At 41.6% G+C, this 15172-nt stretch overlaps 1 protein-coding gene across 5 annotated transcripts in view; it reads right to left on the reverse strand.

Moving 5' to 3' along the window:
• Positions 1–537: 537 nt before the first annotated feature.
• The window catches only part of tnrc18 (trinucleotide repeat containing 18), a 148482-nt gene continuing 133847 nt past the window's right edge, over positions 538–15172 (reverse strand). For all 5 annotated transcript variants that reach the window (XM_052020834.1, XM_052020832.1, XM_052020833.1 and 2 more), the window contains 3 exons: positions 13495–14717; positions 6413–6649; positions 538–4224 (listed from right to left, as the gene is read on the reverse strand). In XM_052020834.1, coding sequence (XP_051876794.1) covers positions 4018–4224; positions 6413–6649; positions 13495–14717 — 1667 coding nt within the window. In that variant the 3' untranslated portion in view covers positions 538–4017. The remainder of the gene's footprint in view (positions 4225–6412; positions 6650–13494; positions 14718–15172) is intronic.

Here is a 15172-nt window from a genome sequence, read left to right on the forward strand (position 1 = left end):
CAGCTAAGGCACGGTTCAGTCATGCTGTCATTGAGATTCTCAAGTTCTCCTCCTGTCCCTGTCTATTTTACCTTGTTTACTGCCTGTATGCTAACTATAGTAAGCCTGCCGCTGTGGGGTTAAAAGGCCATTGACTGATTAACCACCCAATATGAATGTACATGAACACATGAATCGAAAATAGAGTAGGTTAAAGTCCTCTGGATAGTACATTCACCTGAAATTCTCCAGGCTCCAGTTTCAAGCACGCAGTAACCTGCCTTAAACTAAATGGGGTCAAAGAATGCTTGAAAAAAATCTCACTTCAAGCCCTTCTACTCAAGATGTGCAGTGGAAATAAATCGGCCAAGACATGTAGGGTGATTTTCTCTCAAGCTTTTCTTCACAAATAAAACATTTCAAAGATCAAACATACACACATGCACACGCGTACCAAACGTATTTATTTTTATATTCTGTTTATTGATGAATAAAGTATAAAAATCTGAGTTACTAAAATGCTTCAAAAGGAACACTTTGTAAAACTCTGACGTTTCAATAAAAAGTTCCACATGAGTTTTATACACTATCAGTGTTTCCCCCTTTCACACGCAAGATTAAATGTTTATACAAACAGAATCAAAACATGATGCGCCCACCACTGCCCACCCCCCACAGCTCATTTACAAAATGGTTTGATGCTTTTTTTAATTTCCAAAATAATTTTTTTAAACCCCTTTAACTGTTTGTTTTTAAACTGTTTTACACATAACAGGAACACACTGACTGTTGAAGGAAATTCATAAAGCAAGGACTCAGGGCGGACCAGCCTCCTGCCTGCTCATGTCTGTCTATTTTCATGGTAATCAAAATTACAAAAAATCTTTTATCATCCACTAGCAGCTACTTTAGAGAATCCAGTCAGTCAACAGTATTGCACGTTTAGAACTGAGGAGCTTGTTTTCTTTAATAAGGGGTATGTGTGGAAGAGGATAAGCAGAGTTAGGGAACAGGTAGCGATTTCATTGTTACAATCCTCTTTTTCAAAATAAAAATTAGTGGCTCTTTACAAACATTAATACAATCCTCCATTTTATAGCAGGAGCTGATTACAGGAGGGATTTAAAGTGTCATCATTTTAAACTATTTTCTTGAAGTACACTACCCCAGACATTACTGGTGATCATGAGGCTGAAGTTGCATTAGGATAACTCATTCATCACAAAAATGTGTGCAAGTATCATAGGATCTGAATTCAGCTAAAGGTAGTTTGTCTCCTTAACATCAACCAGGTACATCTCCAGTTGAATGTGCCATTGGCAGATCCAGTGGGAAGACCCCACCCCCTGTTCACCTGAGCACTTCTGACCACATCAGTGGGGCACTTCTATCTCCAGTTCTACAGTGCTCTTCAGCCACCTCAGGATGACCCATTTATAGTCACTTATCTCAGGGAATCTGCCCTATGATGTCAATAAATCACAAACTATAGAGTGACTTAAAGTTTAAGAAAAAGACCAGATGAAATTTAAAAACAGACATTCAATATTTGCTGTAAGACCTTTGCAAAATGGTCTTTGAAACTGTGATGCCAGTGTACGAGCAATGACAACTCAAAACACTGAACTTTGTTTTCCCTTAGTATTTCTAGTCGAAAAATGTGATTATTTTTTATAAGATGATGAACTGAGGAGCTCAAATCTAAACTGAGTATTCATTGACTAATGAAGCAGTTACCAGCAAGTGTTATGTATGCTTTGAAACAATCCTCATGGACCCCTCCAGTGACCAATAAAGACTTTAATTAGATACTGGGGCAGGAATTCAACATGGGTGGCATTGTATCTGCTGTCTGTTATATGCCTGGCTCCACAGACAGTGTTTTTGACTTTTTGATGCTGCCCAAGTCAAATTTCTATCACAATTCTTCTTTTGTTTCTTTGCGACTATGGCCGAACAATATTTTTATTAATTATTTCCCCAATTTAAAAATAAACTTTCTCAAAGTCTTTGTTTGATTTTCTACTTTCTATGTTCATTTCATTTATACAATCCCACTTGAGACGCAAAACATTGATGAACTCAAATAAAAAAGAGGGATATGCCACAAAGGAGCTGCAGTGAAATACCAACCCAACAGTGTTAATTAAAATTGTAATTGCAGCTTCTGGGGAATCTAGAGGTTAATTAAAATGCGGTTAAGCATGATGACAATCACACTACACAAACCGGTCGCTATAGTGACAAGTGCGCACTACATTCAGTGAAAATTGTCTGCCTTAAACAATGTGATTGAAAACCTTTCTTGTTCTAGGACCTTTGACACAGTCTGGTCTTCTTTGACAGGTGGGAAGTGCAGAGGCTCAAGTAAACTTTGCCTGTCTGCTGCCTCTTGCCATTGTCACTTTGAACATTTTTGTACATTAAAAGAGCATCACACTAAACTCTTGCTTCAAGGTAGCATCACAACTGAATGTTCAGTTCAAAAAACAATGCATTTTGGGAAGAATTAATTCAGAGAATTCATTGGTAAAATGAAAAGGAATGGTGAAATAATTTGATTTGTTTTAAACAAAGGGCTAAATTGGCTCCTTAAAATGTTTTATTTGTTAAAACAATCTTTGCTGTGAATTCCATTGAAGATCAACTATTTTTTTAATGCACTTAGGAGCCAGAGAAATAAATGGCAATTGCTTTATAGTCAAACTTGAATGACTTTTAAAATGTAACTTCTCAAATACAGTAATTTGTTCAACAGGCATACTTTTGGTGCATTCTATATTTGCTGATATTATTCGATACAAGCTCCTGCAATATTTTGTTTCAGATGTATCTGTTTTAAAAGTTAATTGGCTATGAGCCAAAGATAAATCTCCAAGTGAGGGATCTGATGAATTTTGATTGGTGCTAGGCTTTAATGTTAGCTGGGTCTACTAAGCATGCTCAGTAGCATGGTGCATGGTGGGAAACACATGCCTTAGGCTCCAATAAAATGAAGAGTGTATACTGTCGTTCCACTGACGTGGATTCAAGTGCAAGTGGTTCGCATTTTCTCTGCATAAGAGGCCTTACATGAATCTCTGCAGTTGATACCAATATGGAGTGAACTACAAGTGGCATTCAAAGGTTAGTTGTAATTGACTGTACAACACATATAAGTATCTATGTACACAAAAACAATGTGAAAATCTCCCTCCTCACTCTCGATTGTCGGCAATCGGCTCTCCATAGAAGGCATTCGGCAGTGAATAAGTGCTCTCCATCAACACTATAGTTTTCTTATTTAGTCGCCACCTAGGCAAAATACTGCTCGAGTTCACTGTGAATTTACATTAGTCCATCTAGAAGAGTTCATTGATCTCACAAGCTATAAATAGAGCTTAACCCCCTCCTATCTCTCCGATAGGTCATATTTCACAGTCATTAGAAAAGACTTCAATTGAATATTTGATACATGACATTAGTAGATCATTTTGAAACTGTACATAAAAGTACTTCCCTTGTCCCAACTGAACAAAGTTAGGTTTAAGAGGAAGCGATCTGTGCTGTAGAAAAATACACTAATATAGTATCTCTTCTAAAACTTTTGTTTCTCTTTTATCGACATGCTCGATGCTTGGATGATCCATCTCCAGCCTGACTTGAAATGGAGTTCATTGGCCTTTCTTATGTAAGCATGGTGTCAATCAATGCAGAGTGGCCATTAACATGGCACCCCAGCCACACTGGCCAAAGATGTCCCAGCCCACACAGAGAAATATCATCATCCTGTTCGTTCATATTAAGTGCATAAAACATGCTTTGCCCATGCCTGTGGGGAGTCTGCCTGGTTGTGATTGCAGGTCAGCTAACTTCCTCTGAACCGGTAGGCACTGCTGAAGGCCTGTTTTAGAGAAACAAAAGCTACGGACCAAAAATGAGAAGGCCATTTTAGCCATATTTTTCCTGGCGTAGTTCAATGCTTTGTTCTCTCTATATTTAGACTCTTGTCTTTGAAAGGCCTTGGATCCTGGTTGGCATTTCACCAATGTTTCTAGTCTAGCAAATGATGGGCACACCATCCGTGTTGAAGATCATGCCTGTTGTTGGCTCATAGGTTCCTGCCAAGTGGTACAAGTCCTCACTGTCTTGGTATTTCTTGGTCTTAACCATCTGCTCATACTGGTCAAGGTTGACCACCTGGCACTTGTGGGAGATCGTCTGCACGTCATTTTCATCAATGTGTGAAGACTGGTATAAGGCGCGCTGAAGGGGGGAATAAAGAAAGAACAAGATCATAAAATCTTAAAGCACAGAAGGAGACCATTTAGAACACTGTACCTATGACAGTTTTGAAGGCACAAATGTTGAAATTTCCTTTTCTCTTTCTCCAATCTACAACTGAACTTATTTTCTTCTTAGCTGGTTAAGAACTAGTAAACCCATTGCTCCAGCTCAGACCTATTCTCAGGGCTGTGGATTGTGGATCTTATCCTTCTCCTTACAATGAATCAACACTTGTATATTACGAGAACACAATGACTGTGTGACATTCTGGACCATGCACTGAACATGGTGAAACCATCTGAAATCCTGTCCTGGTTATGGATTTGTATAAACGTGCAAAGGGCTTGTAAAACCTGACCTATTTGCATCTTTCAAAAGATGTAGCAGAAAAATTTCAGAAACGCTACAGTGGGGAAGGAGGCCATGCAGCCCGTTTATTCCAGTCTAGCTGTCCAGGCAAGAGGAATCCAACTGGTCCCACTCCCTCTCCACCCCACTCATTCAAAGTTTCCTCCAGTTCTTTTCTGAGCATGATTGAATCTGCCTTCACTACCTACCCTGGCAGCGGAAACACTTTCATCATGTCACTTTTGTTTTTTATGCCAATCACTCTCATTCTGTGGTTCTTGATCCTTCTGCTGAGGCAAAAGCTTCTCGCTTTCTAACATCGTTCCTAAATAGTGTTACCCAGAACTGGACAAATATTCCAGCTGTGGCTGAACGATGGCCAGGTTCTTCAGGGCTTCATTGTTCTTGTTGTCTACACCTTTGTACATAAAACCCAGATCCTGTAGCTGTTTTTAACCACTTTCTTAAGCCTGCCTTGCCACTTTAAAATGACTTATACACATGTACGCTCAGATGGCTCTGTTCCTGTAGTCCTTTGAGAATTGTGCCCTTAGTTTATGTTGGCTCTCTTCATTCTTACTATAGGGATGTAGCAGTTTGCAATTTCCATGTTAACTTTCATCTGCTACATGTGTGCCCGACTACCAAGTTGTATATTTTCCCGTGAATTACAATCATAGTTTTTCTGTTAAAATAGATGAAATGGTGTCGTTTTGCTTTTCTGATCAAGGGTCAGAACTTAGTGACGACATTAGATCAAAACTACAGCAAAAGATAAATACCCTATGGTGGGGTCCATATCTCCTGAGATATTGGGACTCGAAGCTCACTGTCTCATAGGAGCAGGCACAACGCCCATCATTGAGGACAGGGTCACAACTGAAGACTGCACAGAGTCACAACTAGTAGAGATGCTGCCTCACAACACCAGAGACCCAGGTTCAGTTCTGACCTCTGCTGCTGTTTGTGTGGAGTTTGCACGTTCTCCTTGTGACCACATGAGTTTCCTCCGGATACTCCAATTTCCTCCCACATCTCAAAGAGTGTGTATTGGTAGATTCTTCAGCCATATAAATTATCCCTGGTACAAAGTTGAGTGGAGAATCTGGTGGAGTCGATGGGAATGCGGGGAGAATAAAATGGAATTAGTGTAGGATCAGTATGAGGCCAGCCTCATGTTCATCTGGGGCAGTAAAGGATGCTCTGTTGGCACTGGCACACTTGAGTTGGGGAGGTGGAAATTTGCCGGTAATTCCTGGCATCCTTGGCATTCTGTGACCTGTGCTGGAGCTACATACGTATGTGAATGTGGAGGGAGATGGAAGATCCACACTCAGTGTCAAAGCTCAACTGATGACTAAAAGTTAGTAGCCAATTACATATGATGCAGATGTAAATGGGAATTAGTGGTTTAGCTGGAACCATGCTCAGGGCAAGTACAGGCTGTCAGGAGGGTAAGGAAGGAAAGATAGAGTAGGAGGAAGGAAAGGAGGAGAAGAACTAAGGTTGATAGATCAGTAGACCAATTATACTCAGATGTTAATTATTTAATACATTTTTAGCATGGTTGTCTGTTAAGGTGTTGCAATTAGGAGTGTGATGGCAGAAGGTACAGGTATAAATCCACATGCTCCTAATCATAACCTTGGAGTCATTATATGAGAAGAGGCTCCTGTAAGTTACCACACATGTTCAAACTCTGGAGTCAATGAGTCAGCCAGAAAACAATAAAGACAGGAAATACCTGGGCTTCACTGAAGGGTGTGAATGGGTGAAGACCCAGTTCTAAGACAAGCCAAGAATTGTTTTCCAAGCTCACCTTCCCATCGTTGAGTTTCTTGCCCAGGTTGGTCTCTTCTGGGTGGTAGAACCATTTCACTCGTACCACCATGTTGTTACCCCAGGACTCCCACATACTTTGAATTCTACCAATATACGGCAAGTTGGGACGTCCAGCAGAGAGAAAGACAGCGCAGTCTCCAAGACGAATTATTTCTTTGCCCCTGACAATAGCCTTGTAGAAGAGCTTCTTAGCTTTTCCCTTCATTCCTCTCCTCTGCACAAAGATGAGATATGTTAGTCATTCCCTGCAAATGACTGAAGTGTCACATTGTGATTCAATTGCAAGTTGATGGTGCACTAATGTAAAATTTAAGGCTGACTTAAGTAGCTTCTTTTCTCGTATTCATTAAGATATGGGAATACCACAGGATTGACATTTTTCAAACCTGGCAGTTAAATATTGCAAATACAGATGTAAACATTGCAAGACTGTTCAATAATCTTTCCTCTCCAGCTCTGATGTTTGATGTAAGGTGGTGTTGTAAATTGTACTGGTGAGAGGATTTCCATTAATAAGTACAGAGCATTCTCCATAGAGCAACTTCATAGAATCATAGGAACGTACAGCACACAAATGGGTCCTCTCAGCCACCTCGTCCATACCGACCATGATGCCTATCTACACCAATCTTATTTGGATGCATTAGGTCTGTATCCTTCTACGTCCTTCCTGTCTAAGTACTTATCCAAATGCCTTTTAAATGTTGTAATTGCATCTGAAACTTCTCAAAAGGATCAGACAGCGTGGAAAATACTTTTCAGCAGCAATCACCCAATTCTTTTGCCAGCTGAAGCAACTCAACAGGACCAGCAACATAAATACCAAGGCTACAAGAGCATGTCAGAGTCTGGGTATCCTCTGGTGAGTGACTCATCTCTGACATACCAAGGCATTTCTGCCATGTACAGGGCACAAGTCAGGATTGTGATGAAATACCCTCCACTGAATAAATGCAGTTCCAACTACTCTCAAGAAGCTCAGCATTACCCAGGACAATGCAGCTCACTTGGTTGCCACCCTCTCAACCACCATTCTGTCCGCCACCAGCACACAGCAGCTGCAGTATGTATAATCTACAGAATTCACTGCAATTACTCAACTAGGCTACTGTGATAGCATCTCCCAAACCCACAGCCTTCACCACCAAGAAGGACAAGAACAGCAGGTCCTCTACACCAACACCTGCAGGTTCCCCTCCAAATCCTATTCCATCCTGACTTGGAAATATATTGAGTCCTTCATTATCACTGTGTCTAAATCCCAGAGCTCCCTCCCCAGCTGTGCTGTGGCAGCACCTTCACTAGGAGGACTGCAGTGGTTCAAGAAGGTGGCCCACCACCTCCTTGTCAAGGGCAGTTAAGGCCGGCCTTGCTGGTGATGCCCAGATGACAAAAATGCATTTTAAAAAAATTAGATATTCAGGTTAGAAACAAAAAGAATATTTAAAAAAATCAATTTGTTCACTAAAGTATTTTTGTTAATAATTTTTCCTCCCATATTTACATTAATTTTCCTAGAACCTTGCCATTAATTGGTAAGTAGCCACTGTTAATACTGAGGCTGCCAACCAATATGAAGAAGATGAGGCTGTTCTGGATCAGCGATCTGTATTATCTGTGACAGGATGAGGCTGGTTCCAAGAGAGAGCATAGCTTTTACATCAGACTTCCAAGCTTGGATTACTTATTTCTTTTTACGAGGATTCATTTGAGTGTTAGGGATTTTTTTTATTGCCTACAACTATTTAGTACGGCTTGTCATTTGTGGATTGAAGTTCTGAGCATCATCACCTGAATAAGGACACACTGGGAATGATAGGCTAAGTAAATTACTGAACTATGATCCTGAGACATGGACTAATGATCCAGAAAGAAGAGTTCAAATCCCACCATGGTAGATGGCAGATCTAAATTCATTTGGAGTTAAAGAGACCGAAATCTCACCCTCTTGTGGTGTGCTAAGTCGTTACTGCATGTAGTGCTAATGCCCAGTCAGACTCTCATATGTCCTGAAATTGGCCAAAGAGTCAAGGAAAGCATGAGGATGGTTCACACCAAAAAACGTGCACTAAAACAAGATTCTTCTAATATTTCTCTGGACAGCAATCAGATGACATCAGTCCTTAAAGGGACACTCCATACAGCAGTAACACACATTATGAATGCCATGGAGGAGAGGATGAGAGCTCTCACATTCACTCCAAGGGACATGGCAAGAGGGAAGTTCAAAGGGGTTGGGAGAATAGTTGAGGCCACCATAGGAGAAACTTGGTAGGAGGTCACTCCAATTGCTTCCTCCAGCTATAAGAATCTCCTCCCATAAAAAAAATAAATTTGAGCTGCAAGCTACTAAAAACAGAGAAATATTGGATCAAGGACTCATTCACTGAGTTGTGATCTGGGCAGGCAGTGCTGCAAAGGTGAATGTGAGGGATTAGTACGTGTCACATGGACCCGCTCAGCTTTTTATTGGTGAATACCATTGGTATTAAGGATTGGATGTGGAGCAGGTCACTGCCTGAATTTGGGACCATGATTTATGAAAAGTGTCTACCTCTCAGGGAGCCCCTTATCACCTGTGCAGTCAGTGCATCTTCCTCTACACTGCGGGGAGATAAAGGATCTGCTGGGCTATCTCCTGGGTAACCTTCCTCATTCTCCCGCATCCTGCTGCTCTTCACTCAATGCCTTGTGCCCCTCAGGCTCTGGGTCTGCACACTGGTCCTTCTCCAGCACAAGCAGATGTCTTTGATGGGCTGTGCAGTGTACAAGACACAATGATGAAGTCTCCACGTCCAGTGCACATGCACTGCAGGCAACCTGGACTGGTGCAGGCACTGGAACCATATTTTTTCAGGATACTTTTTTGTGGCTCTTACTGGCCCAGTTGCGGATTATTGTGAGGGACCAGAGAAGCAGACTGTACCCCTTGTCCCACAAGACCTTAAGTGCCCAAACCAATTTTGTTGGTTACATTTTCACCCACAGATGATGGCTAAGGTGATCTAGTCTGGACTGAATTGATTTAGAAGCAATTTTCTCATAAAAATGGACAATGACCTCTGCACTTTCTGGTTTAGGATCAATAATTGTGGCCACAATGCCACTGGATCATCATAAAAGCCCAAGTAATAAAACAGTCTGGTTCACTTAACAGCTCTCCATAGCTGCATGGCTGAGTCTTAACTGCAGACTGAAGTGGTCCTCAAGCTACCAGCAAGTTTTATCAAACCACTTTCAATAAGATGGCTTACCACCACCTTTAAAAGGCAACTAGGGAAATGCTGACCCAAGTCCAGCCCATCTCTACAACTTGAGATACATTCAGATTTAGTGGAAAAAGATCGTTAAAGTATCTTTATGGAGCTTTCAAGGGTTCACACAACGTACTGAAGAGAGATATTTCATGGCCACCTGAGAGGTCAGACAGAGTCCCAAAGACTGACAGTGCAGCATTCCCTCAGCACTGAATTGGAGTGTCACTGCATTTGTGTTCAATTCCCTAAACCCTCAACTCAGAGGTGAAGAGTGGGCTATGATTGAGACTGACAGGAAGAATGTTTTAACATCACCACTAATTTAGTGTTGTTAGGAAGAGAAGTAAATTTTAAAAATTGTAGTCACAATGAAGGTATTTTTGCTTGATAGGACTTGATTCAATTTTAACAGAGTTTTGGTTGTCCATAGGTCAGACCCAAGAGGGGTCACTGAAGAGCTGTCCAGAGTGGGAGCCTCAGCAATTATTTGTGTTGAGTAACCCAAATAGGTGTGGTGAGCACAGCCAATTTAGCCCAGACCAAACATAGGAAAAGGAGGAGGTTACTTAGCCCCAGTACGTGAGCAAATTCCACATTTTGTTCTCCATATCCATTAATGCTTTTTGGCTAAGAAGAATAAATCAATCCTAGATTTACAATTAACAGTTTACACAGGATCAATGTTTGCAGAAGGACAGTTCCTAAGTTCTTCCACCCTCTGCATATGGAAGTGTTTCCTAACTTTACTCCTGAAAGTTCTAATTTTTAGACACGTCCCCCAGTTCTAGATGTCTGAACAAGCAGCAATAATTTCCTCTCTGTTAATTCTATCAATGCCCCTTAGTTAATACTTTGTAAATTTCAGTCAAATCACCCTTTAACTTTGCAAATTCTACACAAATTAATATTGTATTTGCTAATCCTAACTCACAATTTAATTCTAGGAGTCCAGGTAATATTATGATTATTGAAGAATAACAGTGAGATGCACTTCATAAGGCATGGTGTCCAGAGCTGCTGTCTACATAATAATGGCGAGCATTTCATTAGCCATTGTGATCATTTTTTTGTCCCTGTCCATGACATATACATATGGTACACATATTGAGCCTCCAATTTTTTTAGAAATTTTCTTCATTTGGACAGAATTTTGTTTTATCCTTTTTAAGTCAAAAAATATGCCCTCATATTTAAATACATCAAAACCTATCTGCCATGGTTTTGCTTATGCACTTCATATATGTGTAAGGTATTTTAATGCTTCCATTGACACAGTTTACAAAGGCATCTATCTTTGTGTTATCGCGAAACAGAGCTATGTGACTTTTTATGCAATCATCTGGTTGTTTACAAAAACAGTGAATAGCTTCACACCCAACACGGATTCTTGGGGAACCCCACTATTGACATCTTGCCAAATTGAGTCCTTGGCCATTTTCCCTACCTATCTTTTGCTATTCACCAAGCTTCCAATCTGGCCTCAAACTGGCTTCAATTCCATCAACTTCAACATGAGCCAACAGGGCCTTATGAGGAACTTTAATAATGACTTCTGGAAGTCCAGAGAAAAAACATCCACAAACATTGCCTTGTCCACTGCTGTAATCACCACTTCAGACACATTAATCAGGTGTGTCAGTCATGATCTATGACTCTATGCTGGCTCTCTATGATCAACTGCCACTCTTACTTATAGACTCCAGTAATTTACTGAAAGTCAATCAATTAACAGAACTTATAACTAACCTAAGACTGAACCCAGGACTTTCACACTTAGTTTGGAACTTGGTTCAGCACCTGCTCAGCCAATATGGCAACAACTAGTTTTACAATAAGTTTGGCAAAAGTTATCCTGATCCAGGGGTGTTTAAAGAGGTGATGAAAAACAGCAGGGACAATAATCATTAAGCCCATTAATGGTGCAAGTATTTGCATGTTCATTTATGTTTACTGTACCCCTCCAAAAGTGGCCAGGTTTAAATTCTTGTGGGCGCTTCTGGTATCACCCAGAGAGATCCAATTGAAACGTAACAAAATGGCATCTATTAGGAGCCAGTGAACCTTTTACACTTTGGGCCATGAGGCAATTCTGCTCACAGTGTCATCATCCTGAACAATCTATCCAATTAGTCTCACTGTTCTGTTCTTTTCATTAAACCTTGCAGATTTCCCCCTTCAATTATTTATTCAATTTCCTGTTGAATGTACTTCTATCAGCCTTTCCAGCAGATCCTAACAAGTGATTGTGCAAAGAAAACAATCTTCCTTCATCTGCCCTCAAGTTCTTTTGCCTTACATCTGAGACTTAAATTGCATTTTGATCACATGATTTCTGTGACAAATTCAGTTTGCAGACATAGTTAAACCAGTTACAATTTGGAATCAATCTGAATCTAACACCCTACAGCTGTAACACTGTTCTGGACTGGGCTTATAATTGAGGACAGTGCATCTTGGATGCATTGTATCCTGTGCACCGTGCTTCTGCAGGTAGCAGGCCAATCCGGGCTACATATTTTATGCTCTGTACACCAGCTTGATTTTTCTGGCAGCTCCTGCTTCTGGTGCTCTTATCAGACACACACTTGGGAACATTCTCCTGTTATAAGTCTTGTGTGCATTGGCCAAGCATGTAAATTGAGAAAAGAATCCTGACAGACAAGGATAGGATGCTGTCATGGTCCAAGAAACATTGCGAACAATCAATAAGAAAGAGCACTTAAACAAGAATCTACCTGGAAGCTCTCTGTGTGACATTAAAACATTTACTGCTAGAAACACTCAGCAGGTCAGGCAGCATCTGTGAAAAAAGAAACAGTTAACATTTCAGATTGTAGACGCTTCATCAGGACTGGGAAAAAAATAAAAAGGCTTCAAGTTGCAGAGGTGATGGTTTTAATTTGCAACTTAAAGTCACCTTTTTCTCTCTTTCCCAGTTCTGATGGAGGGTCTCCAACCTGAAATGTTAACTTTGCTTCACTTCCCACGGATACTTCCAAATCTGCCGAGTGTTTCTAGCATTTCTGTTTTTATTTCAGATTTCTAACATTGCAGTTTATTTTAATTTTGCAGCCTGCATAAAGTTGGGTCTCCATTAAGTAATGCTGGGACAGACCTTAATCCTCTAATTATGGTTTCTTGTTGCAACAGGTTGCAAAGCCAATACTGTTCACAAGTCTTATACACAATTTTATTTTGCATCAGTTATATCAAAATGAGCAGTGCGTGTTACTTGATGTCATTCTGTATTCGCAGCAGATTCCATGTATAAGTGCACGGTACACACAGAGAATCTGGAGTGATAGTATGAAAGCATACTTCTGATACATTAAATACACAATAGTGTTTAGTGATCTGGCTGCACAACACAGTTTCTAGCCCAATACCTTGTCATCGGGATGAAAGCATGTTACAACACAACCCATTCAATCCTCATAATTTCAAACTTCCTCAAATCCGTAGCATCCTACTCTGCTCCTTGCTATGGATGCATTGCATTTCCACAGCTGTGTCCTCACTACCTGATCTACCCTAGTACACCCAGATACTCCTACAGCTCACACCCAACACAGAGTCTCAGGGGACCTCACTATTAACATCTTCGTACAGCTCAGGCCCCTTCACTACCACAACTATGCAAACTCCAATACACCAAGTATGCTGAAGAAATATAAACACTTCATTAAAATCTGAACCTTGTTAAAACTTTCCAGTTTTTATAATCTCTGCTTTGCCTTCAGCTGGTGGTCCAGGAACTAAATGGGTTATGATTTAAATTTATGTAGATATGAAAAGTATTTACTTGAGTAGGTTTCCCAAACCATTTCCAGAGTTGTCTGGCTGGCAGGAAGGCAGCGATCTTGGGCCGGTTTTCCACCGATGGCAGCCGCTGGCGTTTGGCGAGCTCCTTTGTTGTCGGCAGGTGGATGCCATCTCGCTTCTTGGCTTTACTCTTGCTGTTGCTCTGTTGCTTCTTCTGCTTCTGAGTTTGCTGCTGGGGCGTGCACTGGGGCTGTGGCTCTGGCAATGAACCGGCCTGTTGGCCCGCAGCGACGCTGGGAGCCGGGGTGGACTGGTAGCTGGACTCCTCGTCTGAGCTGCAGGACGAGTCTTCGTCGGTGGTTGAGGAGGAGGAGGATGAGCTCGATGAGGAGGAGGAAGTGGAGGAGGAACTGGAAGATGAGGACTGAGACGATGAGGACACAGGTGACGATGCTCTGGAGCTTGTTGTGCTGCTGTTTCCCTGAACCTCTCCTGTATTGTTCTGGCGATCATCCTCACCATCAGATTCTGGGCTGCTGCTGCTACTGCTGCTGCTGCTGCTTGCACTACTTTCCCCATCTTCCTTCTCTTTGCTTTTCATTTTGGTTATAACATCAGAACTGCTGCCAAATGTCCCACCAGAGTAAGCAGCTCCAATATTTGGCTCCTTCTTGGCAGCCTTCGTTTTTGAGGCTTTCTGCTTGGCATCGCTGCTTGCCGTTGCTGCCGGATAAGGCAGGTTGAGCATGGCTTTGTTGTCCACCTTGCTTGTTAAGTGTTGGTCTTCCATCATCATTGCTTTGGTCTTCTTCGTTTTCGGTGACATCACCCCTTCGTGGTCGAGCTTAATGAGAATCTCAGCTTCTAGCTGTTTCCTCAGTCCCTTCCCAACAGTCCCAAACTCTTGAGGTTCCTCTTCCGCCTTCTTCCCCTTCTTCGTTTTCACTTTAACTCCGGCAGTCTCGGAAGTGATGAATGAGTCTGATGAAGCAGGCAGGTCACCGTATGTTTCTGTGCCGAGAGCATTCCCGAAAACAGGTGGGGGGAAAGCCGAGGGCTGCTGCGTGCCTTGTTTTGGATTGGCCTTTCCTTTGGTCACTTTCTTCTTCTTCTCCCTCATGCCTTTGCGTGAAACTCCACTGGCATTCCTCTTCTGGAGACACTTCCTTGATGGCTTGCCAGCTTGTTTACTCTGCCCCTCTGCACTGCCCTGACTTTCAGTCAGACCGGTAACCTCGGCCTGATCTGAAGCTGAGTCTGCTCCTGAGGGAATAGTAGAAGAGGGAAAAAAATCTCAATTATTACTTTATGTTTTCTTCCTTTATTCCACCCCCCCCCCATGCTTGCCTTCTCAGCTGGACCTAAAGAACCCTGTAGTTGCATATGAAGATAGTCTTGGGGCCAATATTTACCCCCAGTCAACATCACTAAAATATAAATCATCTGTCAATTGGCTATGTGTGAATTGGCGGCCATGTTTTCTATATTATAGCAGTAAGAATATGGTATAACATACGGCTTCCTGGAAACTTCAATAAATACTAAGTAAGCTAAGTTAGGAACAAAGGAACAGAAGCCATTTAAACCCTGCAGTCTGTTGCTCCTTTCAGCTGGACCTTGGGTATATCTGTATCACATCTCCATTTATTTGCGTTGGTCCCTTCACCAAAGTTCTCTCAATCTCACTTTTGATTCCTGGCCCGACAACCTTCCAGATT

Source organism: Pristis pectinata, chromosome 8 (assembly GCF_009764475.1).
Source record: "Pristis pectinata isolate sPriPec2 chromosome 8, sPriPec2.1.pri, whole genome shotgun sequence".
In the NCBI taxonomy this organism is placed as follows: domain Eukaryota; kingdom Metazoa; phylum Chordata; class Chondrichthyes; order Rhinopristiformes; family Pristidae; genus Pristis; species Pristis pectinata.